The sequence below is a fragment of the Amblyomma mixtum genome, chromosome 5, assembly GCF_055824585.1.
Source record: "Amblyomma mixtum isolate Tamu chromosome 5, ASM5582458v1, whole genome shotgun sequence".
Lineage (NCBI taxonomy): Eukaryota > Metazoa > Arthropoda > Arachnida > Ixodida > Ixodidae > Amblyomma > Amblyomma mixtum.
In genome coordinates this window covers 3,539,752-3,563,591 of record NC_143016.1, presented here as the reverse complement: position 1 = coordinate 3,563,591, position 23,840 = coordinate 3,539,752, and the positions used below count along the sequence as shown (strand labels likewise).

At 46.0% G+C, this 23,840-nt stretch overlaps 1 protein-coding gene across 3 annotated transcripts in view; it reads right to left on the bottom strand.

The window, feature by feature from the left end:
- Positions 1 to 467: 467 nt before the first annotated feature.
- Positions 468 to 23,840, bottom strand: part of LOC149341147 (retinol dehydrogenase 14-like) — a 243,055-nt gene continuing 219,682 nt past the window's right edge. The window contains exons 2-8 of one of the 3 annotated variants that reach the window (XM_089543038.1): positions 19,227 to 19,308; positions 15,093 to 15,409; positions 13,969 to 14,208; positions 8,951 to 9,043; positions 7,469 to 7,666; positions 3,118 to 3,227; positions 468 to 1,804 (exon numbers count right to left, since the gene is read on the bottom strand). In XM_089543038.1, coding sequence (XP_089399164.1) covers positions 1,604 to 1,804; positions 3,118 to 3,227; positions 7,469 to 7,666; positions 8,951 to 9,043; positions 13,969 to 14,208; positions 15,093 to 15,409; positions 19,227 to 19,282 — 1,215 coding nt within the window. In that variant the 5' untranslated portion in view covers positions 19,283 to 19,308 and the 3' untranslated portion in view covers positions 468 to 1,603. Of the gene's footprint in view, positions 1,805 to 3,117; positions 3,228 to 7,468; positions 7,667 to 8,950; positions 9,044 to 13,968; positions 14,209 to 15,092; positions 15,410 to 19,226; positions 19,367 to 23,840 lie in introns of those variants that run through there. The other 2 variants (XM_089543039.1, XM_089543040.1) reach the window with 2 other exon arrangements.

Genomic DNA, 23,840 nt, shown 5'->3' with positions numbered 1-23,840 from the left:
GGAGGTCCATCATGACATCACATGACCACCACGCGAAGAATTTGTGTCAGTCACATGAACGACTAACGCAGGGCAGAAACTCGAGTTAAGGAGGCTGCTCGTAAGCGTGAGGTCGCCGCAGCAGCATCGCCGCTAGCTGCATAGTTATACTGGCATCTAGGCACAATAATTTAATCGCAGGTTCACTGCACTGTAGTACTATCTTTCTGGCGTAACCATTATCGCATGCAAACCAGCGCAGATTTTTCACGTTACCAGTAGAGTAATGGCCATGCTGTTTTAGGGAATCCACACTGCTGCCTTTAAGCCTTTTTACAGCGACAGCAGTTAAAGATCGGTTACCTGGATTTAGCTTCTAGCAGTAGTAGTAACCAGAGCGTGGTAACCGCTGGGAAAGAGAAACAGGGTTACATTAAAGGGGGGGGGGGGGGTACATGGTGAGAGCGGAGGAATATGGAAACGTTCGCTAGCCTTCAGTGTGTGAACTTTGTAATGTGTTTGTTTGATAGATATGTGCATACTGTAATGTGCACACGATCGTATCATGTGTATATGCAAGCGTACTTGTATTTTATGGTATTACATTGTGATATTTTGTGCTCACCCCCGCTTGGAGTCGAATCGGCTCTGCAGAATTAATAAATAAACCGGAGAGTTGTTGCCAAGAGTAGTCTATAACTATGCATTTTTGCATGTCTCGACACAAATTCTTTACGTCAGTATATCTGTAAAGAAAAATACCTCAACAGCTGTCCCTGAGTCAGGCGTTACGTAGTGGTAAACGTCCTGCGAGTTATTCTCACCCCGTGTACGTGTTTTAATGTGCTCTGCGGAGCCCGCGCCGGTAAAAGGTTTTTTTTTTTTTCAAATGAGACTTAAGTTGCCCTCTCGTTGGCGCTTGTACCAGTTTATCCCGTCCCAATTCAGTAGAGAAAAAAATTCTACATGCGTTTGATGCGTGGACTTGAAGGTAGAACATATTTGGTTAAAATAAATAAAATCTGAAAGCTCCGTTTGGAAATTTCGTCAGTTCCAACGACATTTCTCTTGCCATTTTTTTTTTTGCACCGTGCTTAGCATAAACCCTCAATCATAGGCTTCTTTTTACGCCTGCTGGTCGAATTGAGCTACTTCATTCTAGAACCAAGTCGCAGAGGGAACGTTGCATCTTGTTTGGTGAGCCTTGTCACCAAGCAGCAGATGGAATAGCGAGGTGGACGGTGAGGTCACTGAAGATACGTGTGACATTAGACGCGTTATTCTGAGGTCACTTCATTCACCGACGCCTAAACGAAATCTAAAGACGCGAGTTTGTGCCACAGTCTTGGGATGGTGTAGCACTGACTTCCTTTATAAGACTAGCGCTCGAGGGGGCAATCATTTTTTTATTTCAGACCAGCGCTTATTTTGACGAAAAATAAAAACGGGCGCCGCAAAAGTGGCCTTTTATGACCCCTAACCGTCATTGTACGAAGTGGTCGAGGTTCAAAATCAGTCCTTATATATATATATATATATAAAGGTTGTCAGAGAAGAATTAGGTCTAAAACAAATCAAGCACAAGGCGTTACGTCAGCGGGTTGTCCGTGAGAACACACAGCCCTCACTGGGCCAATAACTGCGTTGCTTCTTGAGCGTTCGACAGTCGCAGTGTCAGCTCGTAAATTCCCTGCACGCGAGGAGGAACTGGTCCATCTATGACGGGCTTCTGTCGTCTACCGTCGAGGTAGTAATTTCCAGTTTCGTTGGCAACCGAGGGGTCGGCCGCCAGATAGACGAGGATCTGCGCGCCCTCGACGGCCGTCTGAAAGAAGAAACAAAATGACATTGAAACATCTGTGTACAAATTTTTTTAGACAGCATACAGATGGTACATAAACTCCTGTCGATAAAGTCTTTCGACTGTCTATAAAGAAATCCTGGAGAACAGTCTATAGGCAATACAAATTCTATATGCATTCTACGGTCAATCTATAGATTTATGGTCCCGCACTTTTAGTATACTTGTCTATAGACAGTTTCAAGTTAAGTTTCAAGTTTCAAGTTTATTTAAAACGCACATAGTAATACAAATACAATAAAATCAGTACAGAAGGAGGTCCCATAGTACACGACTGTCGGGGGGACCTCCTAGAACAAATCAAGTGGGGTAAAATTGCAAAGAATGGAAGGCAGTGTATCAATTAGCATAAATAAACAATCTACAAAAAAAATTACAATGTTATGTGTGAAAAACGGAACAAAAAGTATATACAGCAACAACTTTGAAACATAATGCAAAGAAAATGAGACTTTAAACAAGGATTACTACTGTTTAGGCATGTGGACTACACAGGAAATTAATTAAGTACTCTTTAATGCGGTGATGAAATGAGTGAACAGTAAACGACGCTTTAATTTCACATGGCAAAGTATTCCAACAAGATGTGCCGGCAAATATTGTGGTAAATTTTCCATAATTAGTCCTCACTTTAGGTAGAAGAAGATTATTACGCTGTTGAAACCTAGTAAAATTAGTATTTATAAGCTGATCAGGAAAGCCATCAATATGAGCATGATGATTAATTACCTTGTAGATAATGATGGATAATTTCACAGTGAATAACTGTTGAAGTGGAAGTATGCGCAAGCTATGATAAAGTGGTAAAGAGTGTGTTAGGAATGAACTGAATGACATGAGCCTGATGGCCTGATTCTGCAGGCGCTGAAGTCTTTCAATGTGAGTGAAATATGTATTTCCCCAGCAGGACAAACAGTAGCTAAGGTGACTGTGGATATATGCATAATATAATGAACGTAAGATGTGCGGTTGAAAGTATGCACGTGTTTTGATTATGATATGAATGCCGAAGGAAACCTTATGCATGAGTGATTGGACATGGAGATGAAACTTCAAGTGCTTATCTAAAGTGACCCTATATATACTATGAATAGACAAAAAGAAGTAATAGAGTCTATAAGAAGTCTATAGACTGTATATGAACCATTTTTATAAGGGTACGCGCGAGGATATCGCTCTAATTGTGGCAGCGCAGACATGGCAGGGCTATCGCATATCAACAGTTATGCGCCCAAAGTTCCGCATGCAGGCATTAGAGATATTTGATCGTACGGTACCTTCCCATATCGACGCCTGAGACAATTGGTTAGCGAGCCTTGTACTCCTGGATAGTTTACGCATGATCCCTCTTTCAGCACTCCCGGGTCGGCCGTGTTGACAGTGACACCTGGGCGACAAGCGGATCCATGCTCAATTCGTGTTATAGTAAACAAAAAATCGATTGCACGAGTCTTTCTTGTTATGTGTTGCTTCTTCGGCAATAAGAGACCAATTTATTGCTGACAAAAGCGGATTCCACCTTTTATACGGCGCACGCTGTATGCGTTTCTCACATGCATACAAAGGGCAAAATTGCACTCGGAATGACTTTAATAGTGTATTTGTATATGGGGGTTTAACGTCCCAAAGCGTCACAGGGTATGAGAGACGCTGTAGTGAAGGCTCCGGAAATTTAGACCACCTGGGGTTTTTTAACGCGCACTGACATCGCACAGTACACGGGCCTCTCGAATTTCGATGGAGGCGAAATTCGACCGCCACGGCAGGGATCGAACCCGCGCTTTTCGGGTCATCAGCCGAGCACCATAACCACTGAGCCACTGCGGCGGCACTTTAGAAGTTGACTGGCATCGCATTCAAGCCGTTTCAACTGCTAATTATGCAGAAAAGTGTGTGTGTGTGGGGGGGGGGGGGGGATACCATTTGTATCCATGACTTCGTAAATAGACCTCATATGTGTTACGTATCCGTACCTCAGTCTTACCGACGTATAAGAGAACTTGAACTTGCAGTGAAATTGAAAATTCAAGAAGTATTGCGAGGCAGTTGACTGACGGAAAAGGTTCAGAAGGTCAACAGTTTTTGAAACTATATCTCCCGCTGATATGCGCCGCGTCAAAGCTTGCACCCACGCTTGTAAATTCACGCGGAACACCAAGGAGGCCTGTTAGCGAAAACTAAAAACACACTAAATGGTTTGCTTGATTGTTTGGTATATTTAGCACGAAAAAAAATTACACGTAGATGCACCGTTGTCCAGTTACCGGCATTTCAAGCAAGTGGGATAACACGAGTTAAGCTGTCCTACAAGGGGTTAATGGAACTTTTTTCCCGGCTCTCAGTTTATTTATTTATTATTTATTATTGATACCCTCAGGGCCAAAGGCATTTCAGAGGGGAGTGGTTAAAAATTATAGAAAGAGAACAAAAACAAAAAATTCAACATACAAGCGTCATGTTCCTGGTTATACAATTCAGTAAAAGAAGTAAGCATAAGTTGTAAGTGCAAGGTAAGCGAACAAACAAAAAAAAATGTGTTAAAATGTGTGACGTCGAGAACAAAAAACTTCGTGATCTACATTTGGAATTTAATGGTGCTTAGCCTCTAGGAACCGCGCTCACAAATTTACCTTCACGTCACCGTACTTTGCTTCTGAAAATTGCCGGTGAAAGCTATGCCTGCACTATAGCACTCTTGGTACTTTCCTAGCTTATAAAGGCGCCATTTCTGACCACATTAGTAGCCTATTTATTACTGAAACACGGCAGTCTATCGATTCAGGAAAGCTAATATATCCTTACCGTCGGGTGGAAAGTTTGTTTAAATCTGACGTCATCTGCTTTTAACGGGTATCTACTGACCTGAAAATAGGAGCGTGCAGCTCAAGTTTCTCAAGAGTGTGGTGAATAATTAATTTGTCATTAATGAATTCAGCCGTTCATTAATTATTTGTAATTATGCCCCGTTTCAATCCCAGCAATGCCTGCGTAAACTTATTAACGGCGATTGCCCACGCAGATGCATTTGGCGGTTGTGTGGGCGTGTGAAAATCTGGCCTGCCTGAAAAAGAATGTCGCCAGTTCTCGCTGGGCGTCGCAAGCTACGCATCAAGAAAAGCCCACTGAATCGTTCGACATGTCCTTGCGTGGTGGCCGTGAGAATAACAAAAAGGGGTCTGAACCACAATAAGGAAGAGAGCTTGTCAATTGCTGGGGCATGTTTCATGCGCAACGCATAACCAAAAATATAGATATCAAATAACACGGGTACAAAACTGCCAAGAAAAATTCGTTTCATGACGCCAAACGAAAGCAGATAGAACGAAGTACGAGACTTAAAACTTGTTGAGCGCTTTTTTTCGTTTAGTTTATTTCTGAAAAGTTTCCACTTTTGCACAAAAGTCGCACCGCACCACTGTGCAAGATTTATAGGCGGGACACAGGGGCGATTGCTGTTCAAAGAAGTCCCTTATTTCTTGTACGTGCTACAAGATGGCTCTACGTTAAGCGGCCCATTTTCGCTTACTTGAACCTGTTGCGCATGGTGCGAGAGCACTCACTCTCGCCTGACGTTCTCTCATTCTATGGTTTGGCCACTCGATAGTTAACTCGTTCGTTCGCTGCCTCCGCCCCTTGCGTCCTTCGCGAGTGTCCAGTCTAGTTCCCCAGTTCCAAAAGCAAAAAAAAAAAAAAAAGCTTACCGCACTTGTATAGCGTGGTTGCGTTGAGCGGTGGCCGACTTGCCAAACGCTAAGATCAGCATCGCGCGATAGCATCTGGTTTCTATGGCAGTGAGAAAGTTCCAATGGCTTTGCTTCTGCGGGTGCAGTTTCACCGCTCTGCCGACAGAGGGCGCTGCGATCACAGGCCTCATTCTGCATGTGCATGAATGATACTCTATTCGGCCGCGCGCGTCCAGTGCATTTCAAATTTATCCACGGTTATACAGGGTGTTTCACCTAAGACTGAACATATTTTTTTTAAATATGCTTTTTGAGTTGGGCATAGCATTGTCAACGATGTAGTACATCTGAATAAAGCTAACACGGGTTGACTAGCAGGATCGTTAATTATATTGGATAGTTAACTTTTTAACTATTACTGTTAGGCTCCTTATTCAGAGGCATCTAGCCCACCGTAAAAAATTTCTATATCAGTTTTATAATTTCGAAAACGCGATTACCCACTCGAAAACGCGGCGCTGCGGCCCATCAAATTTTGGCTGCATCCCGTCAAAATACATGCCTTTCGAGAAGCCTGCAGGCAAAGCAACTCGCCGAAACAGCCAAAATTAGTTGGGTCACCGCGCCACGGGTAATCGCGTTTTCGAAATTATAAAACTGATATAGATATTATTTACGGTGAGCTAGACGCCTCTCAATAAGTTGCCTAACAGTAATAGTTAAAACGTTAACTATTCAATATTATTTAACCAGCCTGCTAGTTAGCACGTCTTAGCTTTATTCTGATGTACTCCACCGCTGACAATGCTATGCCCAACTCAAAAAGCATATTTTAAAAAATTGTGTACAGTCTTGGGTGACACGCCCTGTATACCTTGCACCGGGCTAATTAAAGGTGCAAGGCAGGAAAGCTTTCGCGCAATGCCTATGAGAGCGACACCTGTGGAGTGCTTGCACCAGCGTTCAACAACTGATTGCCCAGTTCTACGAGGGTCCGAACTGTCACCCACCGTTCGAGATCTACGGCTCGAACACGTGCGTAGACTAGGCAGAACGTTGATCTAGCTTGCCTCCATCGTCTTGTTCCGGTTCATATTTGTAAAAAACATTTCCCTTTTTCGGCCTCATATCACGCAGAACCCATCCTCGAGAACGGCCCCATATTGTGCAACCAGACCAGACAGCTTTCGACGACAACACCACCCTTCTAAGGCTGTGGAGTACCCGCAGACAGATCTCGAAGCAGGAGATTTTGCCCGACGTCTTTTCGCTTACAGAATAGCACGGGACTCGTACACCATTTTGTAAGGCGTGGGAGGGAAGATGAAGGTGAGCGGTACTCTGAAAATACGCTGTACTTCATCTCGTAAGTTGTTTGTAGCGCTGTGAAGGCTGCGGCCATCTCAGCCAATCAAAACGGCGCGCTCTGCAAAGCGTGTTCCTCCGCGCCCCTCACCCCGCGAATGGTGGCGCCATCACTTGGAAGGAAAGAGCACCAGTATTCCGCTGCTGCGGGCAGGCGACTGTTGACTCGACTAACGCCATGTTTACAATGGCGGCGCCTCACTTCGCAGCAGGCCTACTGAGTGCTGTGTTCGTGCGGACTTTCTCTGCTAATTTAACCAGTGAATGAAACGATCGCTGCGCTTTCGAAACGTCATCCTGAACTACCTTTTCAATTACTGCGATAATTGTTTAAAAGTAGAACACGCCTCAATTATTTGAGGGATTGTCTTTCTTGGCCCTGATTGGACGAGAAAGCTCTACCTCCCACAGTGGTGCAAACGACTTGTGAGATGAAGTATAGCTTAGCAGAGGCTCACTTTCAGTACCTTTCTTCGAACAGTCTCTTGGCGCCGGTCTTCTCGGTATGTGCAAACACTTAGTCGTACGTGTATAGCAAGTGGGCTCAGGAAAGCGGGCACATGTACGGGTACGCGCTCACCGGAACCTCGCAGGTCGCGCGCCAGCAGCTCCGTGAAGAGCACCAGAGCCAGCTTAGAGTGGTAGTAGGCGAGTCCCGGGTGCAGGAAGAGGCTCTCGTCCCGTAGCAGGAGGCCCAGCACCCCTTCGACGCTACCCAGTTGGTGCACGCCGCACGACACGTTCACCACACGGCTGGGGGCGCTCCTCTGCAGCAGCTCTGTGGGGAGTAGCAACAGTGACGGACACGCCTGCCGCGAGGGCTCCACAAGCAAAGAAGGCTTTCCGCAGCGGAAAAACTGCATTATGCCCGGTGCGGCGAGTCTGCACCGCCTACTTGGTTTTTAATCGTTTCAGTTCGCTTCATGTGCACTTCGGCTTAACTACGGATGATTTTATTTTGAAAGCTAATTTTTTGAAATTTTCATCGGTTATAAAGGGGGAAAAACTGGGAACAAGTCAGAATTTCTCTGTCTGGGCAGTGTTCCGTGCACTTTCCGGAGAGGTGAGGATTCTGCAATGACAATTAGGCCCTGCAGTAATGTTCAGGTATACACTCGTGAGAGAGAAATCTGTGAGTCATGCTACGTAATCTTGTGGCCGCCGCTGCTTGCAAGGTAGGGTTAATGAATGGTCGGTACATGGGAGAAGCCTTCCTCCAGCAGTAGACGTAGTTAGTCTGATGCTGACCTTTAGAGCTGCAACTGGGTACACCTCGACCCGAACGGAGTGACCTTTTTTTTTCCTTGCAAAGGCAAGGAAAACTTGAGAGCAACGCATACAGAGAAGTCACCATGCAGACTTACTACCACCTCTTCTAGAGTTGCGAGAAGCTGTGCATAATCCAGGAACAAAAGCTTTCAAAACGTGATAACCAGAGCCGCTTTATATGCAGCAAAACAAGCGCTTAAGGTTGCTAACTTTGGCACTCAGGTTACACAAAGCTTGGTCGTTTCGGGTGGACATCTCTATAAAGCCGCTTTGTTTTGCTGTTTTAGAAAATGTGTCCACGCTGACCGCAGCTAGATTATGGCTATAGCTGTCAAAAGTCACAACTAGCCGGAAATCTGAATCGGTCTGTGCGGTCACCTGAGCGTTTGCGAGTCCTGGCCTCGCTTAACGAAGTATTTAAAGTCTCTCAAAATTTTGTAAATTTCAAGTCTGATCTATACTATGCGCATCTCAAACGAAGAGAATCAAAGCAGTCACAGCGCTGTTGCATAGGAGCTGTATACAAGCAATGGACTGCAGAGATTCATTTGAGCCTGGCAACATTGTGCACTGCACTAGAGTCTACGGTGCTACTACCGCTACTTTGGCAGGATAGTTTTAGGCGGACTGTCTCGTGCTTCTTGCGTTCGTCTCCACACGAGCTTCACAGGACGCGAAGCTCAGTGGCGATGCTTTACTGAGATAAACAATAGCAAGATTAAATTACAGATACTTCTTTGACACTTATTTAACTTCAAAAATCCGGTTGAAGGACGACGCCGAAGAAACTTACCGAGAAGGAAAGTTGTCAGCAGAACATGGCCGATGTAGTTCGTCTGAATGGAGCGCTCGTTGTCGTCTATGGTGATTCTCTTTATGATCGATTCTGGAAGTCAATAGGAGAGCGTTAAGGCAGTGGTCTTCAGCTTTTTTTATTCCTTCCTACGTGATGTATAGCAGTGGAGCTGCGCCTGTAGCTTGCGAAGCATTTTTACAAGACTCCGTATATGTGCGAATTTTCTATCATCCTAATCTTTTCAGCTGAGTGCCGCTTATTGGCGTCACGGAATGGCAGCACCATTTACATGACCATTCTTCTGCTTGTGTGAGTAAACATAGCCAGGTCACTCTTCATTGTATTAAGCAACTCATTCCGACACCTGGAGTAACATGGAGCAACAAGCAGGCAGACCTCTCCTGTATTCATTAAAGTCTCTCTCTGCAGAGCCTCTGTGAAGTGCAGAACCTACCTGCAGCGATGGCTAAATACCAAGACTGCGTATTGGTGCTTAAATCGCATCTTGGCAGAGAGGAAATGCAGAAATGGGCAGCCAAGGCCGCGAATGCTGCTCTTGACAGCTAATTGGAATACATGCGTGTTTCATCTTCTCGTAACCTCATCCTCGCTAAGCTCGACCGAACTTCAGCTCACGTGTGCTGTGCGATGTCAGTGCACGCTAAAGATCATCAGGTGGTCGAAATTATTCCGGAGGCGTCCACTACGGCACCTCACTTCACGGCAAGTGAGGCAGTTACTGCACCATTTCCTTTCGTCAAAACCATCGATTTTTTTAATGCTTGAGAGCTACCCGCCGCGGTGGCTCAGTGTTTAGGGCGCCCTCTACTGAGCCAGAGTACCCGGGCTCGAAACCGACCGCGGCGGCAGCGTTTCGATGGAGGCGGAATTCATAAGGCCCCCTTGTGCTCTGCGATGGCAGTACATGTTAGAGATTCCCATGTGATCGAAATTATTCCGGAGCCCTCCAATACGGCACCTCTTTCTCTAATGCTTCTTTCGCTCATTCGTTTCCCTCTTCTCTTACGACGCGGTTTAGGTGTCCGTCGAGATGCGAGACTGTTACATCGTTTATTGTTTTACTCAAAAACACCGATGCTTTAGTGCATTAACAAAGAGGTGCGTGAGGAATAGATTGAAACTCCCATGGAACCCCTTGAATTCTATCTAGGCTGCTTCCCCTTCTGTCCGGAGTTCCTATGGAACTCCCTTCCTTCTAGATTATATCGCTCCTTCGACAAATTGGTTTGGTTTATGGGGTTTACCGCCGAAAAGCTACTCAGGCTGTACGGGATGCCGTAGTGGAGGGCTCCGGATAATTTCGAGCACCTGGGGTTGTTTAACGTGCACTAACTTCGCACAATGCATGGGCCTCAGGCATTTCGCCGCCATCAAAATGCAACCGCCGCGACCGGGATCGAACTCGCGTGCTGTGGGTCAGCAGCCGAACACCATAACCAGTGAGCCACTGCGGCGGCTACAAGAAATTTTTTTAGGGAAGTTCTTCGCTGCTTTTATTCGATCGAACGTGAGCATATTAGGCCATGACGTCACGGAACCTCTCCTAAAGCATACACAAAAATAAGAAAATTGGCTCGTGAAGTGCACTACATGGGCAAGAAAGATGCATTGTCCTTAAAGGGGCTCTGAAACGTCTTCCGAAGAGAGCGCGTCAACTCGCTCAGTCACTGCATATGTTCTCATGAAAACCTGCGCCAAATAATACACTTCTACACGCAGCAGAGAATCCACAATTACGCGCGAAAGTTGGTGAGCCCTTCCCGGCGACTTTCATGCTCACACCCTCCCCGTCGCTCGCACCTGCGTATACCAGTTGAGAGGTTGCTATTGGTTAGATTATTTCAAACGACAGGCAGCTACCATGGCCGCGGCCAGTAAGCCGCGTAGCTCCGGCGGTTCAGGAAGCTCCGCCCCGGAGATGGGATCTGAGGAGCGCTGAAAAGTGACGAGAGGATAGGGAAAGGAACGAAGACGCTCAAATTCAAATTTTGACTACAGATAACTTAGCTTCTACAAAGCGCATAAAAACTTTATTGCTGGACAATATTCGTGAAGCGGCGAGCTTTAACATCCCAGGCATACCGCAACTTTATTGAGCCCCTTTAAGAAAAGAGTTTATTGATCGTTTTTGCTGCGTGTGTTGGCACTGCAGCGAAACAGGGAAGCTTTCAGTCTGAATTAAAGTTAGCGGCATTGTTGAAACGTAGGTAGTCAGAACAATTATGTAGTACGTGAAGCAATGGTAAAGTCACGGCACTGGTATTGCTGCTTTTTTGATAGCTCTACTTTAGGCCTCCTCGAAGCAATTCATTTGAATAGTAGTGGATTCGGTAGTTGCCCTACGCCGTCGTCGTAGCTCAGTTGGTAGAGCAGTGAATTCAAAATTCGGAGGCCGTAGGTTCCAATCCCACCGGCAGCATGTGGTTGTTTTGCTTCTGCTTTCTTATCAATTATCTTTACATAATTACCACAATATTCTCCCATTTATCAACAGCACAAGTTTAAAAAATTCCTTATGCTCCTTGGTTTCAATGTCATGTATGTCATAACGAGCCCCTCTTTCCCTTCCCTTGCCTGCTCAATGACTAGCACATGTAAGCCATATGCAACTAGAAATAATATGACACCACACATTACTCTGTACGACAATCGGTTGCTCACAATTTTGGCACTAATGTAGTAGAGAATACTGGCACTGCGATAGCATTGCAGATGTGGTCCACACGGTCTGGACCTACCCATCCTACAACGACCCGAATAGAAATGTAGAATCCTGGGAGACCTTATTACTCAACCACGAAGCAGAAGAGCAACCCAAAGTCATCGGTCTCGCCCTGACCGCCTCCGAGTCCCAAGGGATTGCGGCCGACGGCTAAAGGAGTGAATAGGGTTTAGGCTAAAGCCTTCTTCCCCGCCAATGGTGACGGGTGCGAATAAAAGTCATTCATCTATTCTTTGTTTCAGAGAACTCGGTGTGATTTTGTTTCGAACGGAATAGCGTGCGCCGTTTACTTATGACATCCTAGTTGAAATCAAGAGGAAGAAATGGGCTTGGGCAAGGCATGTAATGCGAAGGCAAGATAACCGCTGGTCCTTAAGGGTAACGGAGTGGATTCCAAGAGAAGGCAAGCGTAACAGGGGGCGGCAGAAAGATGGGCGGATGAGATTAAGAAATTTTCAGGAATACGGCGGCCGCAACTTGCGAAGGACAAGGTTAATTGGAGAGAGATGGGAAAGGCCTTTGCTCTGCAGTAAGCGTAATCAGGCTGATGATTATGATGATGATGATGATGATGATACACGTGTACCAAAGTGGCATGGGCTACGACGGACGCCGTAGTGGACGACTCCGGATTAATTTCGACACCTGGGATTCTTTAGTATCATTAAATAAATACGTTCCCGCAAAGCACTGCCCAGTTCGTGTTCCTGCATTTGTCACGTTGATATCTTAATGTATTTTTGATTAATTTTTTTTATTGTTTCTAGCACCATGTTCAAATGGTTGCATTGTTGATGCTGGCACCAGAGCTTCAACTTGAACGGTTATTTTATTGCTTATGCTTGCCTCTTTTGTGACTTTTTTCCCACGCTGCTAAAATCCCTGCACCAAAGAGACGCAGTGTCAGCAAATAAATAGAATAAATTTCCTGTTCCCTGACATCGCACGCGCAGTGCACGGGCGCCTTGCGCTTCGCCGCCATCGAAACGCGGCCGCCGCGGCCGGGATCGAACCGGCGTCCATGGACTCAGCAGACAAGCGCCCTAACCCAGAGGGAAGTATGAAATGCTGACGGTTGCTGTGAAGCAGCTCTAAGAAAGATATAAATAGCTCGGCTTTGCTATACAGTCACTTCTCACTCGCTATGCAGTCGCTATACAGTCAGAGCGATACAGTCTTTCTTGATTGTGTTCTTCCCTATGTGGTCGTTTTTTTCGCGCTGCAGTTATGTCTAAACCGGGCGACTTTCTTGACATCCTCCTCCTCACATGCCCTACTTTCCCACACCCTCCATCCCCAACCACGGCGGAGCCATACTGGGAGACTCTCCTGGCCAGATGCGCTGCTGCTGACCAGCGCCGGATAATTACCGACGCCTTGCAGCGGATAGCCCTCCAAGGGCTGTCCTTTGCCCTTTAAGGGCATCCCCCAAGAGTTGTCTCGTGCCACGCAAGCGGGGGGGGGGGGGGGGGGGGAGTTGCCCCCTTGCATTGCGTGGCAATAAATGTTTTCGTTATCACCACTCCAGCTGCTCAGGAAACGAGAAGGCGGACGAATAACCAAACGGGCCGTCTGCACAAATGAGCCGCTGGCGGAGTCACCCACCACATACAACGAGATTACAAGTATATATAGGAAAAACAGGCGACTTTACCCACGCCCACACCCAGAGCTTACCATGCCACAAGCCATGACTCTTAGAAGAGCTCAGACAAAAAGTCTTATGAGCCCATATCGATTGGCCTTAATTACAAAAGGTGAAGTTAATCTTATTTGCCAAAATTGGGACAGAAACCTTAGCGCAAATGACCGTATTCTCTGGAGATGGGAGGGAAATCCTCTCCCCAGAAAGCTCCTGCCATATCTCTCAGCTAACAGCTGGGAAAACATTTTACGCAACGAAAACAAAAATACAAGCGAACATCGCAGATGTTCGGATGTTATGGAGGCCACGCGACAGTGGCCTGACGACAAAAAAAAAAAAGGCCTAACGATTGCATTCCTCCTGCTGCGCTGGTTTTGAAGAAAGGAAAGGCGCATAACTGGCATCCTGTGTCAATCGTGCTTCGAGGTACCTGGCGGTGGTGTCGATCAAATGCGTTGCACGGCTGCCGTTCTGACCCCTAAACTGCTTCTACTAAGTGACTTGTACAAACCTATTACAGCTTTGGCTGCGAAAAGGGAAACTGCAACGGTGCTAGTACACGATTCATAGCACATCTGCGACAGCAATTTAAGTTAGCCCCATACACGCCTGTCGGATAGTACTTACCAGGCACCACGGCGGCGGCGTTGATGAGCACGTCGAGGCGCTCCTCCGTGGAGAGCACCTCCTCGGCGAAGTCCCATACGGAGGCGAACGAGGCGAGGTTTAGTTCGCGCACTTTCACGTGGTGTTCGGTGAGCAGGAACAAGGCCGAGGCGGCCTCGCGTCCCATCAGCACATCGCGGCAGCCCAGGATCACGCGTGCTCCGCGCTTCGCCAGCTCCTTGGCCGCGGCCAGGCCCACTCCTGCAGGTGTGACGAGCAGGGACACGTACCCGATTTTCGTCTAACCAATGAGAATGGATATTTGGCCTGTTCACTTGGCCCGGCTCTTATAGAAATGGTCTATAGACAGTCTATAGACTTCTTATTGACTTCCTAAAGATATTGATTTTTGACTATTCATAGTCTATAGAGTGTCTATAGACAAAAGTCTACTGAACGTGTATGGCCATAAATCTATAGATTATCTATAGACTGTCTATGGCATTTGTATTGCCTATAGACTTGTTTAGGATTTTTCTATAGACAATCTATAGGCTTTATAGACAGAAGTCTATAGACACACTATAGACGGTAAAACTTCTGGGATTTTACGTACGAGAGAATGGAACGACCGGGTTTGCAATGTGCCTGTCTGAAGACTGGCTCTCCCAGAATTCGGACTGCATACTTTCTTAATTGTAATTTATTTTATTTTACCCCTCAAGGCAAGGTAGAGAGCGAGTGGTAAAAAAAACGCAACAACACTACTGTTGAAAACAAAAAGTAGTCATGTCCGACAATGACTGACAAAAAATTTTGAAAATGCGAAATTGTAAGGTACTTTCATGGAAACATTAAAGGTAATGGTCCATTCTTCTGATATGTAGAAAAATCATTCTTTTAAAGTGTTTCCATTGATCTCCATAGAAAACCACTAGGGAACGCTTTTGACGATGGCAAAAACGTTAATAACAAAAAAAAATGCAAGACGGCAGTAGGGTGATCGGCGGATAAATTGATTGGTATAGAGAAATCTTACCTTATAAAAAAAATTGCGTTCATAAAAGGTTTCCCGCTCAAAAATGCTTTTTTCCAGAGTTTCTGGGTACGAAGTTGTGCTTTACCTCATTCGACTTGTGCCTTACCTGAGCTGCCTCCAGTTATGAGGACCGTCTTTCCGTCCATTCTGACGTAGTTTTCGCTCTCTTCGTCTCGCTCAAAGGCTATACGCTTCTGCGACATCAGCCGCTGCAGAGTAATCCATCCTTCCTTCGATGCCAGGAGGAACTCGTCCACCAACTTGCTGATGGCCCACAACCCACTCCTAATACCGCTGCGCAGGGTGCGCACTGGCCTACGAGACACGCTGCGGGAACGTGTACGGGACAAGCTGACGGAAGGTGGAAAGGAGAAGCTGGCGAAAGGGGGGGAGGGGGAGCTGGGGTTAGGTGGGGAACAGGAGCTGGGGGAAGGTGGAAAGACAAAAAAAAGTGTCTGTAGCTCAACTCAGCTGAACCAGGATACACAGAGCGAAAGCTCGGTTAAGCATGGTTAGATTTGCAGTTGAAAATAAGTTATACAGGCATATTCCATATGTATCGTACCTTCAATCACGCTGTCATCACTTGTTTGTATTCCATTGCAAGCACTGCTCTTAATCAAATCCTGTAAGTAGTTGCCAATGCTGTTAAGGGTGAGGTGGCCTCGTCAAGCGGGGAACCGCCTTTAGCCTACTCACCAAGGAGAAATTTTATAAATTTTTGTCGCAAATAAGTACTACTACAGACATGGTTAAGCTTTGATTCATCTTTAGTTTTTCGGGACTTAAGCGGGAGGAAATTGTTTCGGCGAGAGCAAGTCACGTGGTGCATCATGTACCACAAGTGCAAGAGCGAACGTCCAGAGCGTCCGACATGACTGCCCAGCGCAAGAGCGAATCACGTGACACATCACATGCCACAACTGGCGAGGAAGAGCGGCCGAGCAGCAGCCAGCGCAGCGGCGGATGTGACTGCCAAGCGCACAGCTGTGGCGTCGGTGAAGAAGATCGAGGCACTTACCACTCGCGATTTTGCATATGCGGCGCGCCTCCCGTTAGGTCAAATCCAAGACCCAGTTGACCTTCAAGCTCAAGCATGGGAGGAGTAGAGCTTTTCGCTCTAAAAATTCAAAGCTCTGATTCTACAATACTGAACTAGAATACTGTAGCTTCAACAAAGTCAGCCGACGTTTCGGGTCATTCTTGTAACGGTCACTGTTAAATTTGGGAACGGAACTCTTGTTTCGAGTTAATACTCTTGTTTGGGTGAGTTTGTTCATTTCCAATAAGTTACGCACTGCCGCGAAGAAGGCCGGACCCAACGAAGATGCACATACAAGTAGAGAGCGATGTTGCTGATCGCTAAAATGGAAAAGTCCGTTTAATTATAAAAACGAGTTGATTGTCGGTGCCTGTACTCGCCGTTCACGCGCCATTTATTCACTCATTTTTTAGTTCGTGCTGCACTTTACTCGTATTCCGAACGAACCGACTTACCGGCAGCGTGTCGATGGAGGCGGAACGCGAAAGGCGCCAATATGCTGTTTGATGTGAGAGAACGCTAAAGGTCGCCGGGTGGTCGGAATTATTCCGAAGCCGCTATGGCACCTCTATCTTCGTTCCCTCCACCATCCCTTCCCTCTGAGCAATGTTGAAGTGTCTACTGAGATGTGTGAGACAGTCACTAAGCTCTTTGCTATCCTATAGATTAATTTTAATTTCCCAATTCGCCCAAACAACTGTTCAACTTTTTTGCCCGGACCAGAGGAAAATTACACCAACCATTTGTTATTAAAACTTTTATGGTGTCAGTTTGCTGCAGCTACTGATTTCTGTATACGGTCCTTCAGCTCAGGTGTTCCCAGTAGAAAAATGCATTTGGCTATGGCCTTTCCTGAAAAAAGTCCAGTTCAGCTTCGTCCTTCGAAAAACGAGTGAGGGTGAAGTAACCGCCTTTGCAGGAAATTGAAGGGCTTTACATGTATTGCACGTCTTTGGATTAAGTTATGCGTTTCACTGGCAGGACTGCGCACGCAGTGTCTTGAGGGCTAGCGTTGTAGCGATGAAAACATGGCATTCACCGAGCAGTCAGTGAAGGAATGCAATGCAACGTCACTGCTAGGGCACATTATGCGATGCAGATAACGTGAACCTTGTTGGTGTAGGATAGCCAGTGAGCTTCGGGTCTTTGGGCTGAGCGGCAGTGTACTGCGTTGTGCCGCTAAAAGGATTAGCACGAAGCGTCAGCTTTCGCGATATAAACTACGCCACAGACAGGCAGCAGTAAACACTGGGGCCCGCGATAAGGGATATCCCTTCGATTGCGCATGCGAAAGAAGTTGTCCGCGAGAGGAAGACGAAGACGCTATAAGGTTGGCACATCCCCTGATCGCCAGGACCGTTCCGTAGTCACAGGACGCTGCAGAAGGTGAAGTCAGCTCTATTCTCTCTTTTTCCTTTGCATCACTTCATCTAATCTTTTTTCATCCATCTTTTTTAAATATACCTAATTCAACATGCTAGTAATTAATTTATATTCTACTGCGTAAATGACATTCCGAATACCCGCGATTGGTTATTGGTGCGACTAGGGGACCTCTCCGCTCACCGTGCTGTAACCGGGGAGTTTCCAGATGCGCATATTCACTGCATGTTCCGAATGAGTACGCCAACTAAATATGCATCGGACATCCGCAAGGAAGTAACTAAATTGTTTACTAGCGAGTCGCGAAAAACACGACGGTGGTAATCTACATTGCAAGCCTTCCCTCGCACTGCTAAGGAGTCAGTACCTTAGTCATTTCCCCGAGTATTCGTTTTGGTACAGACTAGAATTGTAATCTTGTTATACAAAGGCTTGTATTTGTGAGCCATAGAGATAGATTCAGAGAAATGATTGAGGCTCTTCATATAACTAAATTCGGCGACAGGTGTTAGCACTGCTTCAGTTTCACTTCTGAACAAGGAATTAGTCTTAGACGGACTCGTGTACTGCTTGCTTGAATTACGTTACCTCGGAACATATTTTATTTTTACGGTTTGACACTACTTTCCAACCCTAGTTTCATTCCCTAGATTTGCTTTGCTACGACACCTTTTGGCCTTTTATCGCCCGTTTGCTGAAATATTTGTTATTGTTTTTATTTTTCGATTTCTTGACACATGCTATTATCAGGAGCTAACGTGTTCCACTGTCATCGGCTTATATGCCGACTCCTTGAATTTAACAAAAACTTTTGTTGACGTCCCACTTTATGGTTCTTGTTTTTACATTATACTTGGCGGCAGTGATGAGTGAATCGTAGTTTTTTCGCTGTATATTGTTTTTACGCCAGGCGTTTTCGCGCCTTTTTTATCGCTTTCGCTGGTATGAATTTTAGCTGCCTGCTAAGAAATAAATTAATTGGAATTTTATGCTATGCACATGTCCTTTGGCTCGTCGTCCGTCCATGTCTTCTTCATGTAAGTACGCGTACTTTTAATAATGAACCAACTCGCCCAAACTAATATAATTCACACAGCCATCCCAGCCTCCTGCTTCCTAGAGGATATTGAGGGAGTTACCCCGTACCTCCACCCTCAGCTGTGGTGTCGCTGAGTAGCATCTTCCCTATTCATTTGTATGTCCATCTTGGGGTGTGAAAAACACTCGACGGTTCACTCTCGAACCATTATTTCTTTTTTATAACTGGCTTTTAACCCATTAGGCACCACAAGTGCCCGCATGGCAGTATTTTTCTTTATGATTTACAAAGCCTAAATTTCTTGCCTTGTTCTGGAATCAAGGATCAGGCGAGCAGGAGCTTCCTGGGGCCGGTCACATACATCAAAAGTACGGTGCAAGATGGATTACGTGTAATTAACGTCCCAAAGCAACTCTAGAAATTTCGACTACCTGGGGTTCTTTAACACTGACATCGCACATTACACGGGCCTCTAAAACTTTGCTACCATCGAAATTCGTTCGCCGCGGCCGGGATTGATCCCGAGTCTTTCGTGTCAGCAAACGAGCGCCGTAACTACAGAGCCACTGCGGCGGCGTAGGTATAATAATGAATGAACAAAACAACCAAATCACCAACAAACGAACCCACCTAGAACACTGACTGAAGCAAATGCAGACCGGCCATGTCCCTTTAATAACAGCCTTTTGAACCTACCGTGCGCGCAGTTCTAACAACAGGATGTGGAACGCAGCTCAACATAGCTGTCGTCGTGGTGACTTGCACATTTTACTCACCTGGATGACGTAGATGACGTTGCGGAAACTTCAGCACCACGAGACGTCGAGGCCATTGTGAATTAATTATGTATAGCTCGCCCTGGGGAGTGAAAAAGTAAATAATATCAAGATTAACTGCAAGAAATGCCGCGCTATTTCCATGGCGCTGACCAAGAACAAACTGCGCATGCATGATATGCAAACATAGGATACGAGGAAGACTGGGCTGGCACGAACTTCCAACTCATTTTATTGCCTTCGGTCCACAATGTATCGGCTGAGGTACAAAATGCGCCCAGCAAAGAAGGAAAGAGCACTCTGCAATTTTTATCTCTTTTTTGCAGACTTTCATTTTGACACACGCGTTGGCTTGACTTGGGTTACTTTTTTGCTAGGTGTTTTTTTTTACCTGCGCCTATATATGCTGTTGCGGGGAGGCAATGGAATCAGCTGCAAGTGTGTGCAAGTCCAACGTTCCTAGTGTTCTGTGTTCGTCTTGTGTTTGCGCAATTTGCTCTTGATCAAAACCGTGGACCAACTTTCCCAGCGACAAGTAATTCTAAGCCACCATGGTGTGACTTCTGTGTTACACTTTGCGATTGTTTTGCTCAGTGCACGCTTAACGGGTCTCGCTTTTGCGTGGCAATCCCCTGTCCTACATTTCTGGCTTTTCTGTGCTAGTCATCAGCAAAGATCCAAGTAACGAGGCCTGCCATTCAGTGAAGTGCACGCCTCTTAAACGACCGCAATCACCTCACTCCGTGAGGGTCCGCGTTGTCGACTCCTGCTTGCATCGCAGGCAAACACGCGACTAGCGCGGTGCCGTGACGGAGACAGCTGACCCGATACAAAATCGCCTCTAGTGGCGCGGATAATAAGAGCAACCGCACTCTCGAAAAATGATGTTCAACCTTCTCGGAAGGAAACCTATATACGGTAAGTAGCGAAGCGCTGAATGTGACGAGGGAGTACGCCTACTATGGCCAGGTAGTGACCGCAGAACTTAATGACTAGAGTGAAATAACTTGAAGGATAAGAAAGGGGTGGAGTGCGTTTGGCAGGCATTTACCAGTGTGGTAGTTTACAAGGTAGTTTATTCACCTATGAGGCAGAAACGTGGAGGCCAATTCGAAAATGCTTGAAGTTAACTTGAGGCCAACACAAAGAGCTTGGAAAGGAAAATAAGCGTAACGTTAAGAGGCCGAAAGAGCAGACTGGCTTCAGGGAACAAACAAGGCTTAATTATATCCTAGTCGAAAAAAAAAAGCGGAAGAAACGGGCACGGCATGTAAGGCGAAGGAAAATAACAGATGTTCTTTAAGGGTAACGAAATGGATTCCAAGAGAAGGCAAGCCTTGCAGAAGGCGGCGGGAAGTCAGGGAGCCGTAAGAGATTAAGGAGTTTGCATGGATAAGGTGGCCGTAGCTGCCACAGACCAAGGTTTTTTAGAGACAAGGCAGAGGCCCTTGCCTTGCAGTGGGCGTAAATAGGTTAATGATGCAACAAAGCTGCCGTTTCAAAGCAGTTCAAAATGATCGATATCACATTTAGACAGTCTAACTAGGCCAAATGGCGTTACGAAGAGCTAAGGGGCCAGGCATCTCTGAAAGCAACGCTTTGATCACCCTTGGCAGGCACCCCGAGAGCTTCGCTGGGAGCACCAAGTGCACTTGATTAATCTGACCGTCGACAGCGCCTTTCACAAGGCATTTAGCATGTTGGCGAAGATCAGAATAGACGGCAGAGCAAACCGATAGCGCTTTGCGCGGCTTGAGGAGTGCTAAATCGGCATTAAGGGGGTCCCAGTCGGTGTTAGCATTGCAAACGAAGTTTACCTTCGAGGATCCGCCTTCGGACGTTGGGGCGATGTGGGCAGTTTCTTTCTGCTGGTGCCGTCCGCACTTGGTGAGCAATGCAGTGCTGAGGCCTCAAAGTGTTTGAGCGCATGGGCCGGGAATGTTGCAAGAAATGATAAAGGCACACTGGCTTGAAAGCAAATCGTAGCACAGCAGTTACTGCTATGTCATCGCATGACGTACACCGAGCACCGAGCATCACTGATTAGCTTAGAGCTTACGCGATTGCCATTGGAATTGCGACGGGGATAAATGTGCACGCATGTCGTCTGCACAATGAGACTCGATGTCCAGCAGACATGTTAGATTACAATATATAAAGGGTAATTTTTGTAGTTAAACATTCCTAAGAGACAAGTTAGCTATCACGGACGCCGCAGTGGAGGGCTGCGGATTAATTGGGACCACTTGTGGGTCTTTAAAGTGCTCTGATATTGTGCAGCACAACTGAGAATTTTAATATTTCGCCTCCATATAAATACGGCTGCCGCGCACGCATCGAACCCGTGATCTTGCGATCAGCAGCCGAACGCCAAAGCCGCTGAGTCAACCCGCGGCCGATAAATGGCAGAATTAGTTTAGTTTTGCAAATTGCGTTACTAGTTATTCTCCCGAAAATCACGTATTACAATACCTAGTACTGCTGACGAAAACTAGTGACATTACATTACAATTACTTTTGAATTCCTTTTAAGTTTTCATGCACGCAAAGATGTACACATGCAACAGCAATTTCAGGCATTCGTATTTCGCTATTCATTGCACAGCGGCAGCAAACGAGCATCAAAGTGGGCCTTGAAATTGCGCCGCGCCTTGAAGAAAAGTTCTTCTGCCATGCTGACAGCCACTCTGCTGGCGCAGATGACGGCAACCCAGTGTTGCACGTCAAAGGCTTTTGCAGCCTTGCGTGCGTCTGAAAAATCGCAAAATCGTTTACGCCGGTTTTCATCTGACCGTGAAGCTAATCGCTCGATGCGTCATGCAGTCACGTCCTGTTGATTTGCAAGAATTTGTCGTCCGGGTGGCTTGTATTCCAAGCTGTTGATGCCTTTGCCGGAAGTGACCGGCGGGGCTTCTGAGACCCAGGTTGCTCTTCCCAAGCAACGCTCTTCTCGAGCTCTTCACGTAAGCCACCTGCCACGGTCAGCAGCCGGAGGCTTCGCACAGACGAACTCGGTCTATTGACGTCCCTTCCCTCCAGCCAATGGGCATTCTCCCGTCTGGTGACGTCATTTTCCTGTAGCCAGTGGTATTTCTCCGCTCTGGTGACGTCACTGACGGAGTAACTATCCGTCAGCCAGTTTTAAGAGCATTAGCTCTAATTCATCATGTTCTTCGATTTCTTGGGGTCTGCTACCACGAAATTTTCAAATTCCGAGGAATTCTAGATGGCGGCCCCTATGTAAATCAATATAGCAACCCAATTGGTGATTGATTGGTGATGTCATTAGCATACCGAATTGTGACGTCACTGATTTTGTGACGTCACAGTTAACTAGTCACATGACCATGTTTAATCGCTTTTAATTAATTAATCAATGAGGCATCATAAAACAAATTACATATTTGGAATCCTCTATATGAGTAAAACAGCTTAGACATCAAAATTAACTATTGAAGTTAATATTTAGTAATGGTTATGCTTATATTTAATTGCTTATAATTAACTAACCAATAACGTCATGATCTAACTAATGAGTATTCGTGACGGGCTCGATGAGTAGGACATGTTAGACACCAATATTGTGTAATTAGGTTCATATTTACTTATGGTTAGGCTTAACATGGCGACCATGTCGTCAGCACTCGGCAGCTCACATTTTCATACCTCATGGCGACCGGGCACTTACCGGCTTGAGGTAAGAAAAAATGGCCCTCCAAAGTGTCGAAAAACTTTTTCGGCCCAAACTGGTCAAAAATATCCGACCTCAAGGCGATAGGCGCCCGCCCGCCATAAGGTATGGAAAAGTAGCCTAATCACGTGGCAATACATCACATGGACGATAGATGATGCTACCGAACAGCTAACGCTCGTTACTTCAACGCCTTTCTTGGAAAAAAAGAAAGGACAACACTACTCATAGCAGGCAAGTTCACAGCATTTAAGATTTTCCTCACTATGACTGATAGACATAGCAATAGCCATGCGGTCTCCATAGCATCCAAATTTTCCATCTTCGATCTCCTTTATCTTTGCCATCTTCCGCCTCAGTCCCGTCGGCATTCCCAAGCGCATCACACAGTACGCGGAATTACCGAAGGTCAAAAAAAAAAAAAGAAGAGCTGCGCCTTTATGGCGCAGCCTATCCGGAAAACACAATGTGGATCAACAAAGCTTGCAGTCTGAATTTATGGTTCATAGTTTCAGAAAGTAGTACACCTCATTAACAAGACAGACACAGATGAGAAGGCCTACACTGGACAAGTGCTAAATTGTAGCTAACTTTATTTGACTGTCCAATCCAGCAAATATAAGGAATAAGACTTGAGCGGTATGAACTGCAGTAAACAACGCCCACTTATATATAAAAAGCTTCTATATAATAAGGTAATAACGCTTATTATATACGCTAAGCTTTCTATTTAATGAGCTTCCGAGACCTATCGTGCCTTTGTAACAGCTTCCACCCGGCAGCTCTCCACGTAAGAGCTTGGGAATGCCGAGGAGAATGAGACGGAAGATGGTAAAGCTGAAGGAGACAGAAGATGGGAAATTTGGATGCTATGGAGTTCGCTATGAAGAAATCCTGTGAACTTCACTTTTTCTGAACGATTG